The sequence below is a fragment of the Equus asinus genome, chromosome X (genome assembly GCF_041296235.1).
Source record: "Equus asinus isolate D_3611 breed Donkey chromosome X, EquAss-T2T_v2, whole genome shotgun sequence".
Taxonomy (NCBI): domain Eukaryota; kingdom Metazoa; phylum Chordata; class Mammalia; order Perissodactyla; family Equidae; genus Equus; species Equus asinus.
Window position 1 is genome coordinate 119,271,260 of NC_091820.1, and position 23,130 is coordinate 119,294,389.

Here is a 23,130-nt window from a genome sequence, read left to right on the forward strand (position 1 = left end):
TAAAGGATAGTACAAATCCTTTTCTTTTTCCTTTTTTTTTCTTTTTGCTGAGGAAGATTAGCCCTAAGCTAACATCTGTGCCAATCTTCCTCTACTTTATATGTGGGTTGCCACCTCAGCATGGCTGACTAGTGGCATAGGTCTGCAACCAGGATCTGAACCTGCAAACCTGGGCTGCCGAAGTTGAGTGTGCCAAACTTAACCACTACACCATGGGGCCAGGCCCACAAATCTTTTCAAATACACATAAGAATGGCTGGAAAATCTCAGCAGTTTTCATAGGCAAAGCATGGTATTAAGAAGCAAACATCCCTTCCTTTTTCACTTAGGTACTCTTAACTTTTCTCCCCCAAGTCTCCATAATAGTGCTTGCAAGGAAGAATGCCAAGAGGCTATAAGGAGTTCCAATGACTCAAATATGTCAGGAGAAAACAACTATGGAAGGGCAATAGGAAGGCACTATAGCAAGCAATAAAAAACACTAAAAGTATTTTTCTCCTAGGAGCTTAAAACCCTTGAGTGAGATATTTGAGGTGCAGAGAGGGAGAAACTTGCTCAAGGCCAGATAATAAGTCTGTAGAAGAGCCATAAACAGAACTCAGGATCTCCCAATTCCCCGGGGGGTACTTGGGGACGAGATTATGCTACCTCTTCAAAACCGACACAAGGAAAGCACTAAAGCAGACAATTACCTTTCTGAAAAGTGTTGTTCTACTCTTCACCTCTGCTCCAGCCCTATCAATGGCAGACAGACTTCTTGGAGTGCCTCCTGGAAATAAGAGGAGGAAAACCCTTTAGCCCAAAAAGCAGGAGCTAGCGCAAACAATCTCCCCTACAAAGGTGGCGCTGTGGTGTGTGCTCCTGCTGGTGCCAAAGCAGCATCAACAGGATACAAGGCTTTGTTTTCCTTCAACCCGCCTCCCAGCAGGCTTTTATCAATTTCCTTTGAGACGCAGATTTGAGAGTCTCTCTTCAAAGGGCCCGCCCTCCCCATAGATGGCCACAAGGCCCTATTTTTTTGCTTTCCTGTTCTCTTCTAGTTCTCACAGTGGACTCAGCAGATAGCATAGCTACGTTTGTGTAAGCAACTGCCTCAGTCTCCTCTCTTGATTTCTGATTGGAACTGGCAGTGAAGCCATGAGGCTCTATCGGTTTCAGGTTTCAGGGCGGAGGGCCGAGGGCAAGGGCTAAGCAGGGAGAGAAAAAAAAAAAAAGGCGACGCTCTTCAATTCCCATGTGTGCCTTTACTGGGAGGAACAGCAGGGACAATCCAGAAGGGCTGTTGATCAGAGGCCTGTAGTTAGCCGGGCTTTGCACCAAGAGGACACTCACTTCGGAGAGTCTGGGTTTCAGTTTTCTTACGATTAGGTAATGCCTTCTATACTAAAACTTGAATGAGTTGTATCAGGGAGGAAAGCCAGCTCCAGAAATACTCACCTGTTGCAATCAAGCACTTTTCATAGGTGATTTGCGAGCCGTCATTAAGTTTCACCATGTTGCCTCTCACATCCAGCTGGATTACCTAGTACCGTCACACACAAAGATGTAGAGAGGAATTAGCTTAAAACCTTTTATTGAGATATAATTCACATAACACAAAATTCACCATTTTAAAGCGTGCAATTCAGTGGTTTTTAGTATATTCCAAGGTTGTGCAACCAGCACCACTCTATAATTCCAGAACAATTCCATCACCCCAAAAAGGAACTATGTACCCATTAGCCATCAGCCCAATGAGAATTAGTTCTTGACCTAAGGTGGTCTTCAAGAAACCATTCTGAAGTAATCACTGACACCAGTTTCTGGTACCCACAGTTTCCAGGACCCGGTTTCCTCACGTGGTCATAACTTCCTGAGCAGCCAACTTTAGAGCAAGTCTCTACGGTCGCAAGGTCCCTGCTCAATTTGTGGACATGGAGAACAGGGCCAGACTTTTCTGCTCGGCTCTCTGGAACCCTTCCTTCTTTGTCAACAACTCTCCTACGTCCTCAACCGTTTTACAGGATGCTTTCTCCAACTTCTAGCCTTCACTAAAACTCAGCTCCCCGCCAAGGAGGGCTCACATGTAGAGACTGCTTATTCACCCACACTCCTCCTGGCCCTGGTGCTCTGAGGGGCACCAACCTATATCCTTACAAATCACTGTTATCCGGCCACCTCCTGGTCACTCCTTCTCATTCACTGAAGACCTCAGAACCTGGCTGGTACCTTTCCTTTGAGTCACATCCAGAATCTTCTCTTGAATCTCTACTTCTACCTCAAATACCCCACTCTTTGGTCACAATTTTCCATCCTTTCAGCTTTCTCTCAGTCCCGCTGTCACCTATACTTGCTTTTGATTTTCTCTGTTTACCCAGCAGGCTGTTCCATTCCAACTAATCTGGACCAATGGTAGACCATCCAAACTGTTCTCTTGCCAGCACTCCTAATTCCCTTGTGCCCTACTCCTTCTTACGGTGAAGAGTTTGAACTTTGGAGTCAGAGGGACTGGGGTTCCAGTCTCTGTCCCACTCCTTACTAGCTGTGAGACGATTCATTCAAGACGTATTTATTAAGCATCTACTATGTGTCAGGCACCATGCTAAGTGCTGGGGCAGAAGGGTGAGAAAAAGATACCTCCCCTGCCTTCAGAGTCTAGTAGCCAAGACAGACAACTTAACAAGCACTACAATCAAGAGCGAGGAATGTTCTGATAAGGGCAGTACAGGTAACTATAGGAACGTATGACACGTGCACTAAATCGAGCTTTCCAGAAGCAATGACATAAACTGAGATCAGATGGACGAGTAGCTTCTGTAGCTGCCTTTGATTTGTCCCCAGTAAGCTCCTTCTTCAATCCAACCCCACTACTCAACCCCCATGCTGCTCACTCTCAGATAACCACTTGGTATCCTAGTTGATTGCAAAAACAAGTGCAGCCATTAGATATGATCTTCTTCAGCTTCCCATAAGGGTTCCCATCTCCCAATCCCCGAATAAAAACTTTATTTCCTTTCTTCCAGCTTCTGGGATGAGGTGTCCTTTCTGTTCTATTTCTGTGCCTGACTCCTATCCCTTCCTTTCTCTGCCAGAACCATCCCCTGTTAGTCACCCACACATTCCCCACTCTTTCTCTTGACATCTTACACCTTCAGCCCGTTCACATGCTTCAGTCTGTCCCATCTTAAAAGTCCCACCTTTGATTCTATGTCCTCCTTAAGCTTTTGTCCAATTGTCATCTCTCTCTTCTCATTTAAACTTTTTGAAAAAGTAGTTTGTCCTCTTTTCTAACTTCACAATGATATCTGAACTGCTAAATCAAATGGCTCATTTTACGATTCTTTTCTTACCAGATTCCTCTGTTGCAGTAACTCTATGGATCACATCCTCCTTCTTGAAACTCTCTCCAACCTTGGCCCTGTCCTGGATCTCCTCATACTGCCCTTTAACTTCTTTCCTAGTCTTCTTTGTGGACTCTTCTTCTTAAGCCTGCCTCCTAAAATCTGGGTTCCCCAGGGTCCCATCCTCGTCCCACTCCTCTTCTGACTACATTTTTGTCTGTGGGAGGCCTCACCCACCTTCATGGTTTTAACTCCTACACGTACCTGGATGATTCCTGAATCTCTATTTGACTTCAGACCCCTCCTCTGAGCATCACAGTCATATATCCAACTGCCCACAGGACATCTCCAGACAGATATTCCACTTCCTACTTCCTGTTAACTATTCCTTCCTATTAACTTCCTATTAACACTTCCCTAGAGCCTGTGGGATAAAGCTCAAGCTCTGTCCCACGACAGAGCTCTCCACGGTCAGGCCCTGCATAACCTATCGGTTTCCTCTCTTGCCACTCCTTAACCTATACTTTCTGCCCTATAAGAAAGTAGCTGCTTGTTTCCCTGCACCAAACATGCTTTTTCATACTCTTGTGCCTTTTGCTTATGATGTTCTTTTTAACCTGAATGCTCTTCACTTTTCCCTAATCTCGTGAATGCTTCTTCATTCCATAAGATTTCCCATTCTATAAGACTTTCTCCTCCAGGAAGCCTTGCCTGAAACTATTACTATACTGGGCATGCATCCCAGTAATTTCCACGATACCCTGCGCATATCTTTCTTACTCTACATCTATGTGTTATGATGATCTGTTCATGTTTCTGCCTAATGCTGTTAGCCCCCAGAGGGCAGGGCCTGTGTGCTATTTACACATAGGGAATACTTAATACATAATATCTGTTACCAGCTTATCCACAAACCTACATCCATCTTCTCTGCCTAATGTCCCCTTATAGAAGAAGTGGGCCTGTCCTTATCAAAGGTCAATGCCTCCACTTGTGCTCTGGATCTCATCTACTCTGGGCTTTGCTCCTTCTGATAACTCTTCCCTCTCTACTGGAACACTGCCATTAATTTACAAACACACTCTGTTACCTCCCATTAACAAAACCGAGACATAACACAACAAAATAAAAACCTCCCTGGATGCCACAAACAAGCTCCAATAACTGCCCCCATTACTCAGGCACTCACCTTTGTAAAGTCTAACGATATTTTACATTATGCCTGAATTATTTCACTGTCCCGAATAATATACATTTGTCAATCTCTTGTCATCAGTAATCCCAAAGAAATGTTAGTGTGGAAAATAGGAAGAAGGAGGAAGGGCAGAGGAGCAAATCAGGGGAGGGAACGGCTTCAGGGTCATGGTCCCCAATGATTTGACTTCCCTGGGAAATTTTGGTTGGCAAGCTACTCTAAGCTTTGAGATTAGTGCTTTCCCAAGGAAGACATACTTAGCAGGGTAGACTGGTAATATTAAACCTAAAATGACTCAGTCCTTCTTTGATGAACTACAATGGCAGGACAGACGTAAATAGTAGTGTGAGTACAAGTCACCATACTCTCTGGCCACGTGGGCACACATGTGGAACCCGACAAAGGAAGTGGCCCACTAGCTCACCTTCTTCCCAGTGAGGACAGCCACGCCACCATTCTCAATGTGAGGCAGGTCCTCAGCAGAGACATAGAAAGAAGGTGGCTGGAAATATATGCTGGACAGAGAAAGACAGAGAACACGTTATAAGCACCTGGAACGGCTACCAACTTCCCCCATAGCTTTATTCTTTTTTTTTCTCCCTGCTTTTTCCTCCCCAAATCCTTCCAGTACATAGTTGTATATTTTAGTTGTGGGTCCTTCAAGTTGTGGCACGTGGGCCGCCACCTCAATGTGGCATGATGAGCGCGGTGCCATGTCCATGCCCAGGATCCGAACCAATGAAACCCAGGGCCGCCGAAGTGGAGCTCACGAACTTACCCACTCAGCCATGGGCGGCCCCCCTCCCCCCGATCATAACTTTAGTAAAATTGTTTCCATCATGAAAAACTTTTAGGAACATTTTCCAAAGTCAGTCTCCAAGGCCACTAAATCTTGGTTGCGACTTACTTATACAGAGGTATTTTAGACCAGTGGTTTTCAACTGGGGCGATTTCGCCCCCTGGGGACATTTGGCAGTGTCTGGAGACATTTTTGGCTGTAACAGCTTAGGGGGAGGGATGTGTCTGGTGTGGATAGTGGGTAGGCGCCAGGGATGCTGCTAAACATCCTACAATGAACAAACTCCCGCAACAAAGAATTATCCAGCCCTAAATGTCAATAGTGCCAAAGTTGAGAAACTCTGTTCTGGATTTAGGTTCATTTCAAAGCGAAAACAACAGGAGTGCCCAAGGAGCTGGTATTCACACATCTACCCAAACGAACTGTCCAGAATGGCACTGGTGAATGGACAACTAGGTCTAGCTCCTGAGATGATTTGGCCTCAAACAGTAGACAGTAACTATGAGATATTAATTAAGGGATGGCTAACATAATTGGAAGTACGAATCCTGCAGGAGAAAGGAACATGATAGTGGGGGTGAGGGAGGTGGGTAGGTTTGTAAAATTTAGTCCATTATCAAAGGGATCACTAATGAGAAAAAAATCGGAACCTGAAGACCATGGTATTGGAATCAAGAGATCCAAGGAATCTTTTAAAAGGAAAAGGCTTCTGGACCTGCATTTCCAGGTCTCTCATGCAAACATTTTAATAAAGAGGTTCTTCCTTACAGTGTTCCCACTCTGCTCCTACAATTCCAAATGCCTGCTAGGGGGTCAAACAAAGTGCCATAAAAGAGTGTCTTTTGCTTCTACGGGACATGCCTAGGCAAGGATAAAGAAGTGCCAACTCAGGCAGAGCTGATTTTCACTGGAGAAGTCTAACATAAAGGTCCTGAAAACAGGAGCAGTAGTACTTCTGAGGCCGACATTACACCTGCACTTGTTCGTAGATCTGGTAACAGAATCCAGGACTCTTGCTGCTGCGGCCTGTTGCCTCTGAGATCTACCGAGTGTGTACCACAGTGGACTCCAGTGTGCAGCCATGTCACCCATCCTTGCACTGCACACGGTTTGTGCAAAATCCTGACCTGCTCTCCATGCTTAGTTGAAGTGGCTAGTCAGGCCCATTTTACATAAGGGAACACACCTTCTCTCCTTTCCATTCCACTGTCTGAATCGCAGTGTCTTTGTGACATTTGGATCATCTGAAAACCACAGTTCTTTTGAAAGAGGAGGTCGCATGTATGGCAGCTCAGCATCTTCAGATACAATCAATACCTTTAGACACAAAATAACGACACTTATCAGAGCCAAGTCATTCAAGAGGAAGATGTCAAAGTGTTCACACTGGCTAAGTGCTTGCAGACTATACCCTTCATGCCAAGCAAGCCGGTGTGTGCCTTAGACATAGATGGTGTGTCCCTTACCCTGGCCCCAGGATCCCGAGCCCGGATGGATCTGGCTGCAGCAAAAGCAGCAGTGCCTCCACCAATAAGCAGGAATGGAACATGACTTGGTACTCTGATGTGAGGAACTGGCTCTCCTTCTGGAGCTGTAAGCAACAGACCAGACAGGGTGAATTTTCTTAAAGTCTCAGATGACTCCTTGCCACTATTAAAAAAGAAGAAATCACCTTGCACTTGCCTCAATCCTTTACACAAAGCTAACAAAACACTGTACCTACATTAATCTTAACAAACTTCACAGCACCCTGATGGGACAGGAAAAGCATGCATCCCTTCCATTTCATAAATGAAAAATACCCAAAAAAGAGGTGAATGATTGGGCCAACGTCATTCATTCATAAGTCTGTCAGAACTAGAACCTAATGTTTAGCTATTTCTCAAATATATTAGAAAGTATATATTAGAAGGCTTCTGCCCTTCCCATTAATTTCCTAATGACCAACAGGAAAATATCAAGTTCAGTTTCACCTTTTGTTAGCAATAAAGGGGAAAATCCCAGCAGGGCAATTAGGGATTACTTTACAGTGCTCAGGAATAAGGAGGTGTTATTGAATAAAGCAATGTAAATTGCCCACTGAGAGTGGTGGGGCTTATTAAAGGATTAAAACATTTCTCTCTGAAAAATCAAGCTGGTCATGTGGGATGGAAGTGATGGCTAGGGCTATATGCTTGAGGAAAACAAATATATCTCTAACAACTCAAAACTCCAAAAACTCAAAAGGGGAACAAAACAGACCAAAGGAATTTCGTCGTTGAAAAAAAAGCCTTCGTCTCTTATCCAATAATTTTCCTTACCAAGCTTACCTTTTTTATTTAAAGCCTGCTATTTATCTAATATAAAGAAAAACAACCAATCATAATCATCACTAATTTTATTCTCAAACCCAAATTCCAGTCAAATCCTTTAACAAATTGCTCCCAGGTCTGGGGTAATACCACAGTTTCTGAGAGCTTACAATCTCGCAGCATCATTGTATCTAGAAGATAGCTGCAAAGCACAGCACCCAAACTGTTTATAACTTTCCGTTCAGATATTGAGCATCAAATCATACTCACCAGATGATGTGGCCCTTTTCTGTTTCTCTTCTGGTGTCAGCCCTAACCCTGAAATTCTTTCATTATATCTTTTTTTGTCATCTTTTATAGTCTTGTAGGCCTGCAGATCCAAACATGGAGAAAATTTATTCCATCACACAGCTAGCTCAAACCATAAGTAGTTTCATTATCTTTCAATTAAATGAGAAGCTTTTGTCTACATGAGGTAAGTTCTTCTACATTAAAATCACTAAGGCACAATTATTTTCTTAAGAAATAAAAAACACTGAGCGTGTGCACACTTGGTGTGGAAAGAATACAGGTAAGCAGATGAAAATGTTCCAGTTTCAGATTTTCTTAGGCTCTATGTAAAGAATTTTCCTCATACTTAATTCTGAAAGTACAGCTAAAGAAAAAAGAAAAACATTTTATATTAGAAGAATAAAGTGCTAGGAATGGCTAAACTTTATAAAAGGGGTTTTGGACTATGCTGGATACTAGCTGTGAAACGAATCTACGTGGTCCTGTATAGGAAGCTGGGACATAAGTTTTCCTGGCAGATGTCCCAAAGTTTTGCTGGGTACTCAGATAATGCCCTGAAACATGGCCGCCTGTCTCCTAGTCTTATAGAGTAACTCATCTTTCCCTCAATGGTCTATCCTTTACGACACTCAAATATTTGTTAAGGGTCAAACATCTTTCTTAAACGTCTGTTGTATTTCTAACACAGTCATGTGCCGCATAATGACATTTTGGATGACAGACTGCATATAGAACGGTGGTCCCACAAGATTAGTACCATACAGCCTAGGGGTGTAGTAGGCTATACCATCTAGGTTTGTGTAAGTACACTCTAAGATGTTCACATAACCATGAAATCGCCTAACGAGGCATTTCTCAGAACTATCCCCATTGTTAAGTGACACACGACTGTATACTATCTTCTCTTTCCTTTCAAATTGAAGAATGGTACTTAGTATTAGGACCTTTTTTTTAAACATATAGTGACAGAGTTTATTAGAGATTTTTAAAAAAGCAGTAGGCAAGAATGATTTGTTTTAATTACAACACTTTTGCTCTTTTGTACCCCACAGGGTCAATGAGACAGGAATTTAAGTGACTACATGTCAGTTAAAATCCCAGATTATTAATTAATTGGAGGAGAAAGTAAGGACAGAGAAGTATCATAAAGTGTGTTCTAAGAGTATTTCTCTGAGCCCCTTACAGAGCAATCCATTAGGCAATGTGCTGCAATAAGGAGCCTGTGACCTAGACTAAACCTTTCTCAGCCTGGAAACATCTAACCTATGATACCTATAACACGGATGGATTAGAAAACTAAATACTGTATGTTAAAAGACAATGGTTATATAAACTGAATTCAACTAACATTAATTTCGGGAACAAAGTTCTTTATTTTGGTATCAGATACTATACATGAGTCTAGTATTTACCCATACCTAAAAAAAAAATTTAAGAGAGGGACTTTTACTTAAAAAGATGGCTTAAGCTGGTCAATGAGTGAACAGAGAAATAAACTGGGTCATGTTCACATTGAGAGGGATATCCAAAAATAGCTTAAGCCCTCTCACACCCCCTAATGGCTTCACACACGAGGTAAAGAGCAGACCAAGAAATATCTTGAGGTTTAGTGGGAAAAGGACAAAAATGAGGTTTGTCATATATTTATATACATATATATTTATACATTTAGCTTTTAAGTAAATGTTCTGATTTAAAAATAAGTTTGCAGACATACTAAATAAAAATTTACTGGGGCCGGCCCGGTGGCGCAGCAGTTAAATGAGCACATTCCGCTTCTCAGCGGCCCAGGGTTCATCGGTTCGGATCCCGGGTGCAGACATGGCACCACTTGGCATGCCATGCTGCGGTAGGCGTCCCACATATAGAGGAAGATGGGCATGGATGTTAGCTCATGGCCTGTCTTCCTCAGCAAAAAGAGGAGGATTGGCACCAGATGTTAGCTCAGGGCTAATCTTCCTCAAAAAAAAAAAAAAAAAGAACTAAATAAAAATTTACCTTTTCCCTAAGTGTTTCTGTATTCTCAGTTTGTATAGATATCCAATTAGTGACATGAACACATGTCAGGTTAAGAAAAACTACAAATTTACGAAAAACATTAGTGAAGACAACTTTCCTAACCAGAAGAATATGGTGGCATTTATTCAATTTAAAGGAATTTGAAAGGAAACAGGTGATTTTCTGAGTGAGGCAATGTGATCCTATCAGTTGAACAATGGCAAAGGGCCCAAATATAGGCATACCTTGGAGATACTGCGGGTGTGGTTCCAGACTACTGCAAAATAGTGGATATGGCAATAGAGCGAGTCACGTGAATTTTTTGGTTTCGCAGTGCATACAAAAGTTATGTTTACACTATATTGTAGTCTATTAAGTGTACAATAGCATTGTCTAAAAAACAATGCATATACCTTAATTAAAAAATATTTTAGTGCTAAAAAATTCTAACCATGACCTGAGCCTTCAGCAAGTTGTAATCTTTTTGCTGGTGGGGGGTCTCGTAAAAAACAATATCTGTAATGTGCAATGAAGTAAAGTGCAATAAAGCGAGTATGCCTGTACTATTATCTCATTAAATTAAACATTTTAAAAGCCATTTTGGCTCTGTTCACTGACAAATAACAAGATTGAGATTAGGGGATCTGCCTGTGGTCTTAGAGAACGTCACTAGCAAGAAGAGGAGGAATGCTCACATCCATGCCAATTAGGAGCTTCTATTCGCAATCTAAGCAGAAGAAACACTGTTCAAATCAGTGTTTTTCAACCTGAGGTTGCAGCCCATTAAAGGGCTGCAAAAGCAATTTAGAAGGTTATGACCAGCATTAAAAAAAGAGAAGAGAACAGAAACTATTAGAGTATATCACACGTAGTAGTATTTTGAAATTCTGTTTCAGTTTTATGTATTTGTACAGTCATGCACCACATACCGATGTTTCAGTCAACAAGGGACCGCATATACAACAGTGGTCCCACAAGATTAGTACCATATCGCCCGGGTGTGTATTAAGCTACATTATCTAAGTTTGTGGAAGTACGCTCTATGATGTTTGCATGACGACAAAATCACCTAACGACATATTTCTCAGAATGTATCCCCGTCGTTAAGTGACGCATGACTGTAGTTATATAACGGGTTGCAAGATAAAATGTATTTATTTCTGTGGATTATGGTAAAAAATTAAAAAGCCACTGGTTTAAAGCATAGACCTCAAAGCAAACATTTCAGAAAAATCTTCCTTCTTAGTGCTACTCCCTTATTTTTGGAGGGTGGAGTACGGGGAAGGTAAAGAGCTCCCAACTCAGGAATCGCTAAAGTAGTATTTATATTTAAATTAGGAACACCTCCTCATCTGAGAGAGGGGCAAGTTATGAAGGAACACTGTTGTGGACTCAATGTCTGTCCCCTCAAATTCCTATGTTGCAGCCCTAACCCTCAGTATGATGGCATTTGGAGATGGGACTTTGGGGAAGTGATAAACATTAAATGAGATCATAAGGGCATCAGCCCTAAATCCGATAGGGTTGATGCCCTTATAAGAAGACCAAGGGACTCCAGTGCTCTGGCTCTTCTTTTCTCCACGTGAGGACATAGGAGAAGGTGGCCATGCAAGCCAGGAAGAAGGATCTCCCAGAACCTGACCATGCTGGCACCCTGATCTTGAACTTGCGGAATCCAGACTGTGAGAGAATAAATTTCCGTTGCTTAAGCCACCCCGTCTGTGGTGTTTTGTTATGGCAGCCCGAGCAGGCTAACACAGACACTAAGCAACTTATAGTCATATGTCATCCAATCTGAACTCTGATTTTAAGGTAAGGGTTCTTCGGAGACTAATACCAACTTCAGAGAAAAGAAATCTAAGCCACCTCAGATCATGTTTTAAATGATTTAAAACCTAACATAAAACTATACAAATTAGTTCAGCAACAGTTGTACGTAGACAAAAGCTTATCATTTAACCTACAAGCACTACAGTACAGTAGCTTTATTATTACTAGTGTTGGGTAAATACAGAAGGCAGTGAGGCATTTAACTGAATGGCTTGAGAGGAACTTGTGCTTCGTGGATATTTCTAAGGGGAGGAAGCAACAGTGACTGGCCCTGTCTTGTGGCCTGGCATCCAGATTTGCCCGGCCAGCTCCGTGGAGGCCATCTGACTTTGGTACAGAAACATAAACCAGAGGTTTAATAGGTTTAAATTGTTACAAACATATAAGACACAAACACTTTAAATCTATTTTTGAATGAATGGGATGAACTGATGGGAAAAGCTGAGAGAGCTGTGAAATGGAAGTTTAGGCTCAGAAGGTAGTATCTGAATTAAGAATGAGAGGCATTTAAGAAAGCAATCTACAGGAATGTGTCAGCTTGTACCACTTCAGCCACTAGTTTGACCAAATTAGACATTATAAAAGGGACACTGCCAAATGAATTTACTTTGAAATGGAGGCTGGGGGGTGAGTGGGGAGAATATTGCAATTTCTATGGCTTTTTGGACCTCCTCAGAAGCATTCAATAAAATGCCTTTTCACAATAAAAGTAGGGCAATTGATTGTTTCCCACAAAACACAAAAACTGCATTTTACCTAAAATGATTCAAAATAGCTGGTGTTCGAGTTACCCTTACGTGCTTATTCACTGTTTACTCTTTGAGACTGTCTTGTTAGGTATGCAGCACTAAAGCACAATATAATCTAGCATCACAAAAAAAGAACGGCAAAAGTTGCAAAGGAAAGGTCGATGCTGAGGACTTAGAGTAATCATTAAATGTAGAGCTTTAGATACATCTGGTAGGAGAAGAGTAAGATTTGAGGACTCCCCAGTGACTGACAATGTCCCTTTAATAAATACCTAGAAAGCACATGCTGTGAATATTTCATTGTATTCTAATGGACTGTTTTCATTAGTGGCATGGTCTCACCCCCCCACCCCAAAATATATTTGAGTGTAAGCATCTTACATAATAAACTCCTGCCCCAGTGACTGTTGCTCCTACAATTAAGAAGTATACTAGGCTGCTGCCATCTTTCCCAGAAGCACCTGTAGACGCTAGTGATCTAGAAGGGGATCCTAGGTGATGACACTGCACAACTGTAGGTAAAGATAAGGCCAAGAAAGAAACAAAAGGAAATAGAAAAAGCACTAAGTATTAATGAAGAAACATTCAACACAAAGGCAGGGAAGCATTTTTGGTTACCCTGCGCTAAAAAAGAAAAAAAGTGCTGCTCCAGGAATGGAGAAGAACGTATATTTCCTCAAAGTCTGTTATCAGACAGAGCCCACCTATTTCTTAGCTCTGATTTGACTCATAACTGGCAAGAGCTGTCTACTTTCCTTGTGCATTTGGGAGTCAGGTCAGGGAATGACGATATAGGTAACTTCAAATAATTTTCATGTCCCCTTTTTTAACCTAGTGATCAAGGAACAGAGACAAATTCATTGTCTTCCCAATGGAGAAAGAACTAAAAGTGTAATGGCGTCCTCGGTAAAACAGCCTCCTTCAATCAAGGGTGTTACTAGGTGTTATCTAAGTTGGTTCACTCAACCTTACAGGATCCAACTTTAGACTGATCTGCTTAGTCACAGTAAACCCTGCCTGCCAAGTTAAAAAAAAAAAAAAAGCACCCACAGAATAATTCCTCTGTGACCAACTAAGCTGATCCGAGTTCATTTCAGGAGGTGTAATTGTGTCAGTACTCCACAGCAGTTAAAACCATACTTCTCACCTCACACAAACTCCATTCTAAAATTGGAGATACTAGGCCCACTTCTGTAATTTAGTCTTTGGGTGAGATTCAGGGAGAGTTTTTCTTTGAGAAATGCTTAATATTTTGGGCTGAAGGCTTTTTTTAAATGTCTATCCCAAGCTTAGGACAAATAAAATACTTGACAAACGGGTCAAAATCAAATATTGTGCTAAGGAGCTGCAACGAATTTTGACCTTATTCACAGGTTAGTGTGTCACATCCAAGAGAAAAGGTACAATTTTGTGCATTAGTCAAATCTAAGAGAACACAATAGCTTTCAAGTAAAGAGTGAAAAGAGCAAAGATAATTAACATGAGATTAAATTTCAGTCATTCCCAAATTGGCTCTCATATGCACTTTAAAGAAGACTTTTTGGAAATTTTTCCAAAAGGAGAAAGGGGAATTAGTTGCAAAAGTTTCAAAGCAGAGTAGTACTGAGTCTATTAATGGGAGCTGTTTGGCAGCTTCTTTACACAAGCTGCTTTTCTACTTACATATGCACCAGCTCCTATTGTTGATAAGCCCACAAAAAGGACTAACACAGAATTATCGATTTTGCCCCCTGATGCACCAGAGCTAGCCATTTGTCTTGTCATCTGGAGTTCTAGAGGAACATGCCATCGCTGGAACAAGTTGCCTAAGGAACACAATTTATTAAGACACACACACATACAAAAATAAAATAGTTAATACATGTTTATGTATTATGTACATAATGCATTGTACAAGTAAAGACTTACTGCCCACTGAGCTGCGTGATGTTCAGTTAAATGACCAAGAAAAACTCATCAAAGCTGTACATACAAATATGACAGATATCAGAATGCACACTCTTAAGTTGTTGGAGTTTTTAAAAGTACAATTTAATGCTGTCCAGGGAGGAAATTTACAGCTTCCAAAAAAGATAATGAAAACATATGGGCAGTTCAGCAATACGTCTCTCTTCACATCGTCACCATAAACGAAGTAAACAAGGAGAGATGACTGAATAGATAAATATAAAAAGTTAACCACAGGCTACCTGGAACATGGTAACAACCACTTAAGGAGTAATCTAAATGCTGGCTTAAATCTCGCACAAAATAATAAAACCCTGCAACACAATCAAACGAGAACACAGTTCAGCCTTGCATGGAGGGTAATGTGTCCTAGGAGATAGAAATGTTAAAGCGCAGAAGAAAATGAGAAAAAATATTTTTTTAAGTGACTTTACCTCGCCCTAAAAACTGAAGAATTTCGGACTATGAAATACTTTTTTGGAATGGCAAAATTTAACATATCCACCAACTACTTGGCTCTTAGTGCTCCAGAATAATACAAAGATTTATGGCGATGTAAAACTCTGCACACCTACGTGATGATCTCATGATCCTAACTCTCACACAAGGAAATGTACGAGATTCACCGATTTCTTTCTCCAGGAGATGCTGGCATTTTCAGAGGAAGGAAGGTCTCAGTACCTTCTCTGCTTGTGCTATTCCTGTGTTGACTACAGAAGACCAGACAGTAAATATTTTCAGCTTTGTGGGCCATACAGTCTCTGCACAACTACTCAATTCTGCTCATGTTGCGCAAAAGCAGCCACAGTCTACATAAATGAAAGAGCATGACTGCGTTTCAATAAGACTTTAGTTATGGACACTTAAATGTGAATTTTAAATAATTTTCATGTGTCACAAAAAAGTCTATTTTTGATATTTTTCAGCCACTTAAAAAATGTAAAAACCAATCTTAGCTTGAGGGGCATACAAAGGCATGTGGGTTTGGCCTGTGGGCTGTGGTTTGCTGATCCTTATCTAGAGCAGTGGTTCTAAAACAAGCATGCATCAGAGTACCCTGGAGGGTTCATTAAAACACAGATGGTCAGCCCCACCCCTAGAGTTTCTGAGCCAGGAGATCTGGGATGGGGCTCAGGAACTTGCATTTCTAACAAGTGCCCAGGTGATGCTGACGTTTCCAGGCTGTACTTTTGAGAAGCATTGGTCTAGAGGCTGGTAGACAGGTTCCTGGTCTGAGTAGGCTTTACAAGGCATACAGAATGGGCACGGTACTAGCATTCCATCTGTACCTGTAGAGATTAGGAATCAGGAGTTTCCCCTTTGCTTTCACAATTTCAGGGCACAGAGGGGTAAAAACATACCCAATATGGGTCTTCAGTCTCTTACCTGAAATCCTTGGGAACATGTGTATTCCAGAACTCAGAACTGTTTGGTCTTAAGTATACAGTGCATATACCATATAGTAACAGCCAGTACAGTAAGGGGCTGCAACCCACAGACACACCCATTAATGTTTCTATGACCACTCACACGGAGTGGGATAAACAACAGATTCCAAGTAGCCTCTCTCCAGCTCAGGTCAGGTTTTACTGGCAAATGAATTACAAAAACTTGACTTTTAGTCCTATTTTGATTTATGAACTATGGTCCTATACTCTTACGATTGGAAACATATTTTTCTTAACTGTTTTTATTTCTTACCTGCTTTAGAATTCTTCATCACATGAAACAAAATGGGTTATATTTGGAAATAACAAATCATGAACATAAAAACATGTGCAAGGGTGGAGAAGCTTGTCTCAATCTGGGCAAGCTTTTGGTTTTTAGAAATCTATAAAAATGATGAAGCCTCAAAAGTAGAAACTGACAACTCTCAGAGCTTAGAATATGAAACTGGGTAGAAAAAGTTCCATGTGGTTTAGTTCAATGAATTTAGTTTAGTCCCCCACCTCCACCCCAAGTTTGCTTACTGAAAATATATGTTTTTTAAAAACATTCTGCTTATCTATCTAGAAGATCCTAAAGCCAAAATTATAACAACTTTGCTTTAATATAATACTAATTTGTTTATTCTGTGCCTGCTTGCTTTTCACAAACTTATAAAACTAGAAGTGTAGATTTGGGAAAATTCAGCAGTTTTTGTCTCAATTTGCCAAAAAAAGACATTACTTTTGAAGTAAATTGATTTTTTAAAAAGTAAATTGGTTAACATTTAAACTAATGCTTGAAAAGAAATGTAATATAACACAATTATGATTAACAAACCAACTTTTTACATACCTACAGTGACTTTAATTTTGTAAAAGGTGGTAAGTATTATATGGATGTTTGTATTTCCCCCGATTTTCTTTTACCCATTAAATTATTCCCACATCTTTCTCCCCCAAGTAGCTTCAAGATTTTTGGAAATTTTACATCATGACTGAAACATGCCTTTTCACTTGTCTTACCAACGTGGGAAAGCCAACTTACTCCTTGACTTTCATTGTACCAGTCTACTTGTTTTAGATTTTCTGCAGTCAGACCACACATACAGAGGGAGTGCTTTCTTCCTCCCACTTAGTATACTTTTTAAAAAATTTGATACATTTATACACTATAATATGATTGCCATTGTAGTGATAATTAGCACCTCTATCATGTCACATAATTATCATTTCTTTTGAGTGGTTGGCATAATTAATATCTAGTCTCTTAGCAAGTCTGATGATCATAATATTGTTGTCTATATTCACTATACTGTGCAAAGATTTGACGCTTGAATTGTTGTTACAGAGCAATAGTGCCTAACACATGGTAGGTGTTTGCTCAGTAAATATTTGTTGACTTAATGAATGACGGAAATAGAAATTCTTCCCAATTCTATTGATAAGGACCGAACATTTTAAAGGATTCTTTACAAAGAAGTTTTAGCCAGATCTCATTTATGTCAGGTTGCTTAATAATAAATTAGTAACCTCAAATAACACAGACTAGCTTAGAATAGTACCTAAATCAGCAGGTTCATTTCTGTAGATTTCATAATCTACTGTTTTTCCATACTCCCAGAAAGCTTTTTCCAGAAATACATTCACACGATTGAGGCACCTAGGAATCTCGAATGATTAAGAGATCTACATGCTCTTGAGTTGTTTTCCAAATGTCAAACTGATTTTTCTGACACAGATAAAACACAGGACAGGACAAGCCTAGATGATCTGTCCATTGTAGCTACGTGACTCTTTATAAGGAATCCAACAACTATTTATCTTTATCAGCCTTTTTTTTTAAGCATCAATCCTCGCTTGAATTTTAGAAGAATTGGAGTAGTAATAACTATAGTACAGTGTGAACCACTCTGAGGAAAGGCAGCAGAGGAAAAATGATTTAGATGACAAAAAAAAAATTTAACTCTGTTCCTCAAAGTTAAGTCCTTCACAGTACTTAGGATTCAGTCCCTGAGAATTTACCACGTGCCAGAGACTGTACAAAACGCTGAGGACACAAAAATAAATCAGACATAATCTCTGTCCTCAGGTAATGTATAGCTTAGGAGGGGAGCAAGGCTGCTACTATTCTGAATATCAGAAAATGGGCTTGATACAAATCACAAGAGACTCCAGGTTGCTCAGTCTGGTTTTTTAATGCTTAGGTCAGTGGAACAGAAGGGAAAGAGTCGTTATTTTTTCAAAACAGTATTTCCCAAACTTGCCCGATCATATGAGTTACATCAAGGGGCTTGTTAAAATATAAATCCTCAGGGATCTCTCCCGGGGATTCTCATTCAGTAGGTTTGGGGACGGCCCTCCACTCGATTTATAAAACTGGACAACTTTTGGAAACATGATCTAGAAGAAAGTTATGATATGCAGTAACTCTCTGAAAAGGTTAGAAAATATAACATATTAACTGGTTGCAGAAAAGGCTGACTTGCCAAAGATTTTCTTCTGGAAAGCTTTGCCTCAGCAGAAAGAGTGGGGAAAGGCTCATTTTCTAGGCTTCAAAAAAAGTGTCATTTGGCAGTGTCCAGGCAGTCTGGATCCTTGCTGACAAGGAGTCCAGTTTTCTTTTTAAGGAGGTGAGAAGGATTCTGAATAGAGAAAAATGTTCAATCATTTGACTCTCAGGTCAGGGGTCAGTGATCGGTTTGATCACATGGGCAGCACAATGTTTGGTGACCAAATAAAATACTACCGGACAGAAAATATTTCCAAATCTATCTGCTCCTCAGTGCTGAATGCAGACATAAAGTGTTGACTCTTAATTACCTCCAATCATTTCTGGAAAGAGGCAGAGCATCCAAATGAAGTAAATAAACAAATAGTAGCAATTAGGGTTTTAAGGCAAAAGACAACATATAATGGAAATTAACCTGACAATGGTGACAGATGTGGATGAGATCGGTTTCAAGGTAGGTTTAATGTCTGCTAACATCCTGGCAACGAACTGGGGAGGGGAGGGAAAGAGAGTGGGGGAAATGGCATATAAACAAACAGTGCCTCTTCCCTACCTATGCAAAAACCATATGGTAGATGCCACTATGTGAAAAAGAAATCAGATTAAAAGTAATTAGCAATCAAGTCACAAAACAGGATTAATTCCTAAAATGACAGAATCATTTCTTTTTGAAATTGTAACCCCACCCTCACCCATTTCCAAAGGCATCATATGATGTTATACTCTGGTGCTTGGCCAAACGACAAAGAAAAAGTGTACACAATGAGAGGAATAGATATGTAAAGAAGTCAGAATATATTCTACAGCAGACTGCCTTCAAACAAAGTCATGCAACGGGAAAAAAACATTTTGAGTCTGTAATTTTCTGTAGTTTAAATATCACCACCACCTTCACATGTCTAAGAAATCAATTTAACTCTGCAAATCCATATAAAATTGATGAGAACTTTTGCTCAGACTTCAGAATGCTGGTAAAAATTGTGAGTTTTAAGTAAAGTAAGTACACAAAATTTGAAAGGCCAGTGTGGATGAAAATCGTCAGCTTACCTAAGTTTCTGTGTAAATTTCTGTGCAACTTGCACAGAGCACCATCATTTCAATGCACAAAACCCATAGAGGTGACATCATAGACAAGGTATTAGTTTACAAACTAAGGCAAGGGTTTTTAAGTTCCAAGAGCAATAAGTCTTGGGATATACCACAGATACACCCATTAGAAAACACTTTCTTGAGGCATAGCAACTGGAAAACCTGTTCAAATGCACACTTGCAAGGACACTAACAATTTAAGGGAAATATTTTCCACTTTTTAAAGCACTCAGAAGCTGGTTTCACATCGGAAGGCCTCAAGGATAACTTCTGACATTGCAAATGTGAATATTCTCTGGTGGCCAAAGATTATTGATAAAAAAACAAAAATAAAAAAACAGCACCTCCTACAGGTGGATAATTCAATAGCCCCATGAGGTTGTGTAGGTTGATAATGAGCAGGGTCAAGACACGCTCAGATAAATTCATGGATACCTGGTGCACAATGGCTAGAGGGAACCAGATTCATTCTTAACCTTTTGAGGTCAAACTTTAGGAAGCAGTGTCGAGTTGTGGCAAGGGGATTACAGGCCTAGACACAGGCAACCTATCCTTTGCTCTACCCATTAATGAGATATGCAACCTTGGGCAAGTAAATTTCACCTCTCTGTGCCTTGGTTTATTATCTATAAAATGAGTGGGTTGAACTTTACCAGAAAATACCTTCCAGCTCTAAAATCTGGTGAAACAACTTCATGGAGGGCAAATACAATATGCTCTGCAAACTGTCTCTTTGAAGTATTAAAGTCCACCAAGAATTACACTGACATCTGAAATTAATTCTGGGCCAACTCTCCTGGTGTCTGGCGCACAACCGACTGACTCCTTACTTGCACTGCACTGTCTCACAGGGCACTCAAATCTACCGATCACATCTGGGGCTTGGAAGGTAGAGCAAGTAATACCCTCATTTACAGAAGGAACTGAGGCGTAGGGCTGAAATGTCCCGTTTAAAGTCTCAAACGGTAAACGACAGTCTACTTGACCTCACTGCTCTAAAAAGGGGGACTGGGGGTGCCCGGGAGGTGGCATTGGACCATAAGAGACAGCCAGCTGTTATCCCTGAACAGCAAACCCTCCCAGGAAAAGGCCTCAAGCCGACTACTGGGTCCAATTCCCTTGAAGGTCAGGTCAGCATGGCTTGCGAAACTCGTGGTTTGGATCCCGCCAAGTCGGAATTCACGCGACTGTGAGTATGTTAAGTTTTCCCCAGGGGTGGGGGGAGGTCTGTGAGGCACAGGGAGCCTATGGAGCCCAGGCCCTTGGTCTTCGAGGTGGGGGTGGCCCGGGATGGGTCAGTCAGTCACCTGGGAGCCGGTTCCTCTGCCTCGGGCCTCGGACGCACACTGTCCGCACCAAGGGCGCCAGCTTCTGCTTCAAAGCACCCGCCGCCAGGCCTCCACACCGGAACATTTCGGCGACCGCTACTCTGGACCTCCTCCTTTCCTTTCTTCTCACGCACCCACCAACGGGTCACACACCGTGGACCCCGACCCGCTGCCCCCTCAGCGCTCCCTTCACACGCACTCTGCGCAGGCTCCGCCTCCCAGCTCCGGGTGGGCATTGGACAGTTAAGCCGGCCTGCTAGAGCAGGGGAAGGGGAAGCGCGACTGGAGGCCTACTGCGCAGGCGTAGTACTCAGCGCCGCATTGCGATTGGCCTGCACGGTGAGAAGATTGCGCATGCGCCTAGCTGCCGGCGCACTTGCAAAGCCAGCAGCCGGAATTGCTTGCAAGTTTCCGCGGGTCGGTGGCAACGCGTTTCGCTGAGCGAGTTCAGAACGCTGTCCAGGGAGCGACCCGTGGGCCCGCTTTAGCTGGCGGTTGTGGCCGGCGCTGCCGCTATGTCGGTGGCGAGAACTGATAACAGCACCTCACAAAGTGTGGCCCCAGCACTGCATTTTCTTCTTCTATTTTAGGCCACTAGCTACTAGGTACTGAGCCTTCCGGATTCTCTGCCTTTAATCCACTTCCAGTCTTTCCGGAGGTCTGAGCCGGGGCACCTGGCTTCCCAGATTCGGAATGGACTTTTGTCTTTTACAAATTGCTGACGGTTTCCCACCCAATCTCTGTTTGCTGCACAAGTAATCATTCCGCGCTCTCTTTCCGCATATCGTTTTTATATTGTGCAGTTCTGTGTCCTGGATGCTGTACCAGGTGCTGCGGATAGTCTGCTGTTATTATGGCTTCCGTACTTGAGAGCAGGATACTGGCAAAAAGAGTTCGTGCTTCACAGGCTTTCTGTGAGAGAAATCCTAAGCAGGACTTTCAGAGTTGGAGTAGGGTTAGGGGCTGACTGTAAACAGGTGTTTTGACTCTACCGAATGTAAGCTAAATTGGAAAGAAATTTTTGTCTGTATGCAAAATATAACGCCTTTTTCAAGGTTTTGGGTACATATTCATTTAACAAGTATTTATTGAGCGCTTGCCACTTGAACCATACCTTGAAAGGGGCTCTGGGGCATATGAAAAGCATAGGAAGTGGTCATTGTCTAGTTGGGGATATGACGTATACTGGTCATTTAAATAATAAATAATACCTGATGTAGTGCCAGAGCAGGAGAATGGAGTATGGGGTGGAATAGCTAAGGAAGGACTTCATGCAAGAAGTGTTGCTTGAGCAGTGTCTTGAAGGATGAGTAGCAAAATTCAAGTAGACAGTGGAGGAGGAGGAATATTTCAGGTGATGAATACATTGAGACCAAAGATAATATTTTTAGTGGTTGGGTACCGTTGACTTTGGGTCCAGTCTGCCTCAGGTTGAATCCTGGCTCTGCTGCTTGGGCAAGTGGCGTAGCTGTGCCTCACCTTCCTCATCTACCAATCTTACAGAGTTGTGATGAAGATTAAAGGAGCTAATATGTATAAAGTAGAGGAAGCACCATGCTGTTTAAATTAAAAGGCTTGGAGGTGTAAAACAAACAAAACCCAGCACATTTTCAGGGGACAATGGCAAAGAATACATAGTAAGAAGTAAATAAAGGCGGGTTGATATGGTGGGGCCAGATTTGAAGTGGCGAAAGAGTTTGGCCTGAATCTTGTAGATGATAAAGTTATTTTTTTTAGTGGACTAGGGATAGAAAATGAAATTACAAAAGCGTTGTTTAGGAAGTTTAACCCAGGAAGCAGTCTTTATTGGGTGAAAATGACCCAGGGTTCCCCTACTCATTACGAATAGCTTCATGTTCAGAAGTGCAGGCGATAGGTGACTTTTTACCCGGGGCTGCTTTGGGTGATAAATATTGAAAATAACAATTCCTCAATAAGGTAAAAATTATACTTATTTAACATTTTAAAGGCCTTACAGACATGGATATCTATTGCTATTTCTAAAAGCCAATAATAAGCATGGATTGATTAAATACAAAGTTAATCATATCTGTTGGTGAAAGAGGCTTTGGAACATGCTGTGGAAATCATGATGATCGGGTACCTATGAAAACAACTGGGTATATATATATCATTTATTTATTTGTATTTATTTTTTGAGGAAGATTAGCCCTGAGCTAACATCTGCTGCCAATCCTCCTTTTTTTTGCTGAGGAAGGCTGGCCCTGAGCTAACATCCGTGCCCATCTTCCTCTACTTTATATGTGGGACGCCTACCACAGCATGGCTTGCCAAGCAGTGCCATGCCCGCACCCGGGATCCAAACCGGCGAACCACTGCCCACTGAAGTAGAATGT

General features: G+C 41.5%; 1 protein-coding gene across 2 annotated transcripts in view; it reads right to left on the reverse strand.

The window, feature by feature from the left end:
- Positions 1–21,052, reverse strand: part of AIFM1 (apoptosis inducing factor mitochondria associated 1) — a 30,540-nt gene extending 9,488 nt beyond the window's left edge. Inside the window, exons 1-8 of one of the 2 annotated variants that reach the window (XM_014866245.3) lie at positions 20,753–21,052; positions 14,136–14,278; positions 7,876–7,975; positions 6,781–6,905; positions 6,501–6,631; positions 4,940–5,030; positions 1,438–1,522; positions 693–769 (exon numbers count right to left, since the gene is read on the reverse strand). In XM_014866245.3, the coding sequence (XP_014721731.2) occupies positions 693–769; positions 1,438–1,522; positions 4,940–5,030; positions 6,501–6,631; positions 6,781–6,905; positions 7,876–7,975; positions 14,136–14,278; positions 20,753–20,858 (858 nt within the window). In that variant the 5' untranslated portion in view covers positions 20,859–21,052. Of the gene's footprint in view, positions 1–692; positions 770–1,437; positions 1,523–4,939; positions 5,031–6,500; positions 6,632–6,780; positions 6,906–7,875; positions 7,976–12,854; positions 12,986–14,135; positions 14,279–20,752 lie in introns of both variants that reach the window. The other variant, XM_014866246.3, reaches the window with a different exon arrangement.
- Between the last annotated feature and the right edge of the window lie 2,078 nt (positions 21,053–23,130).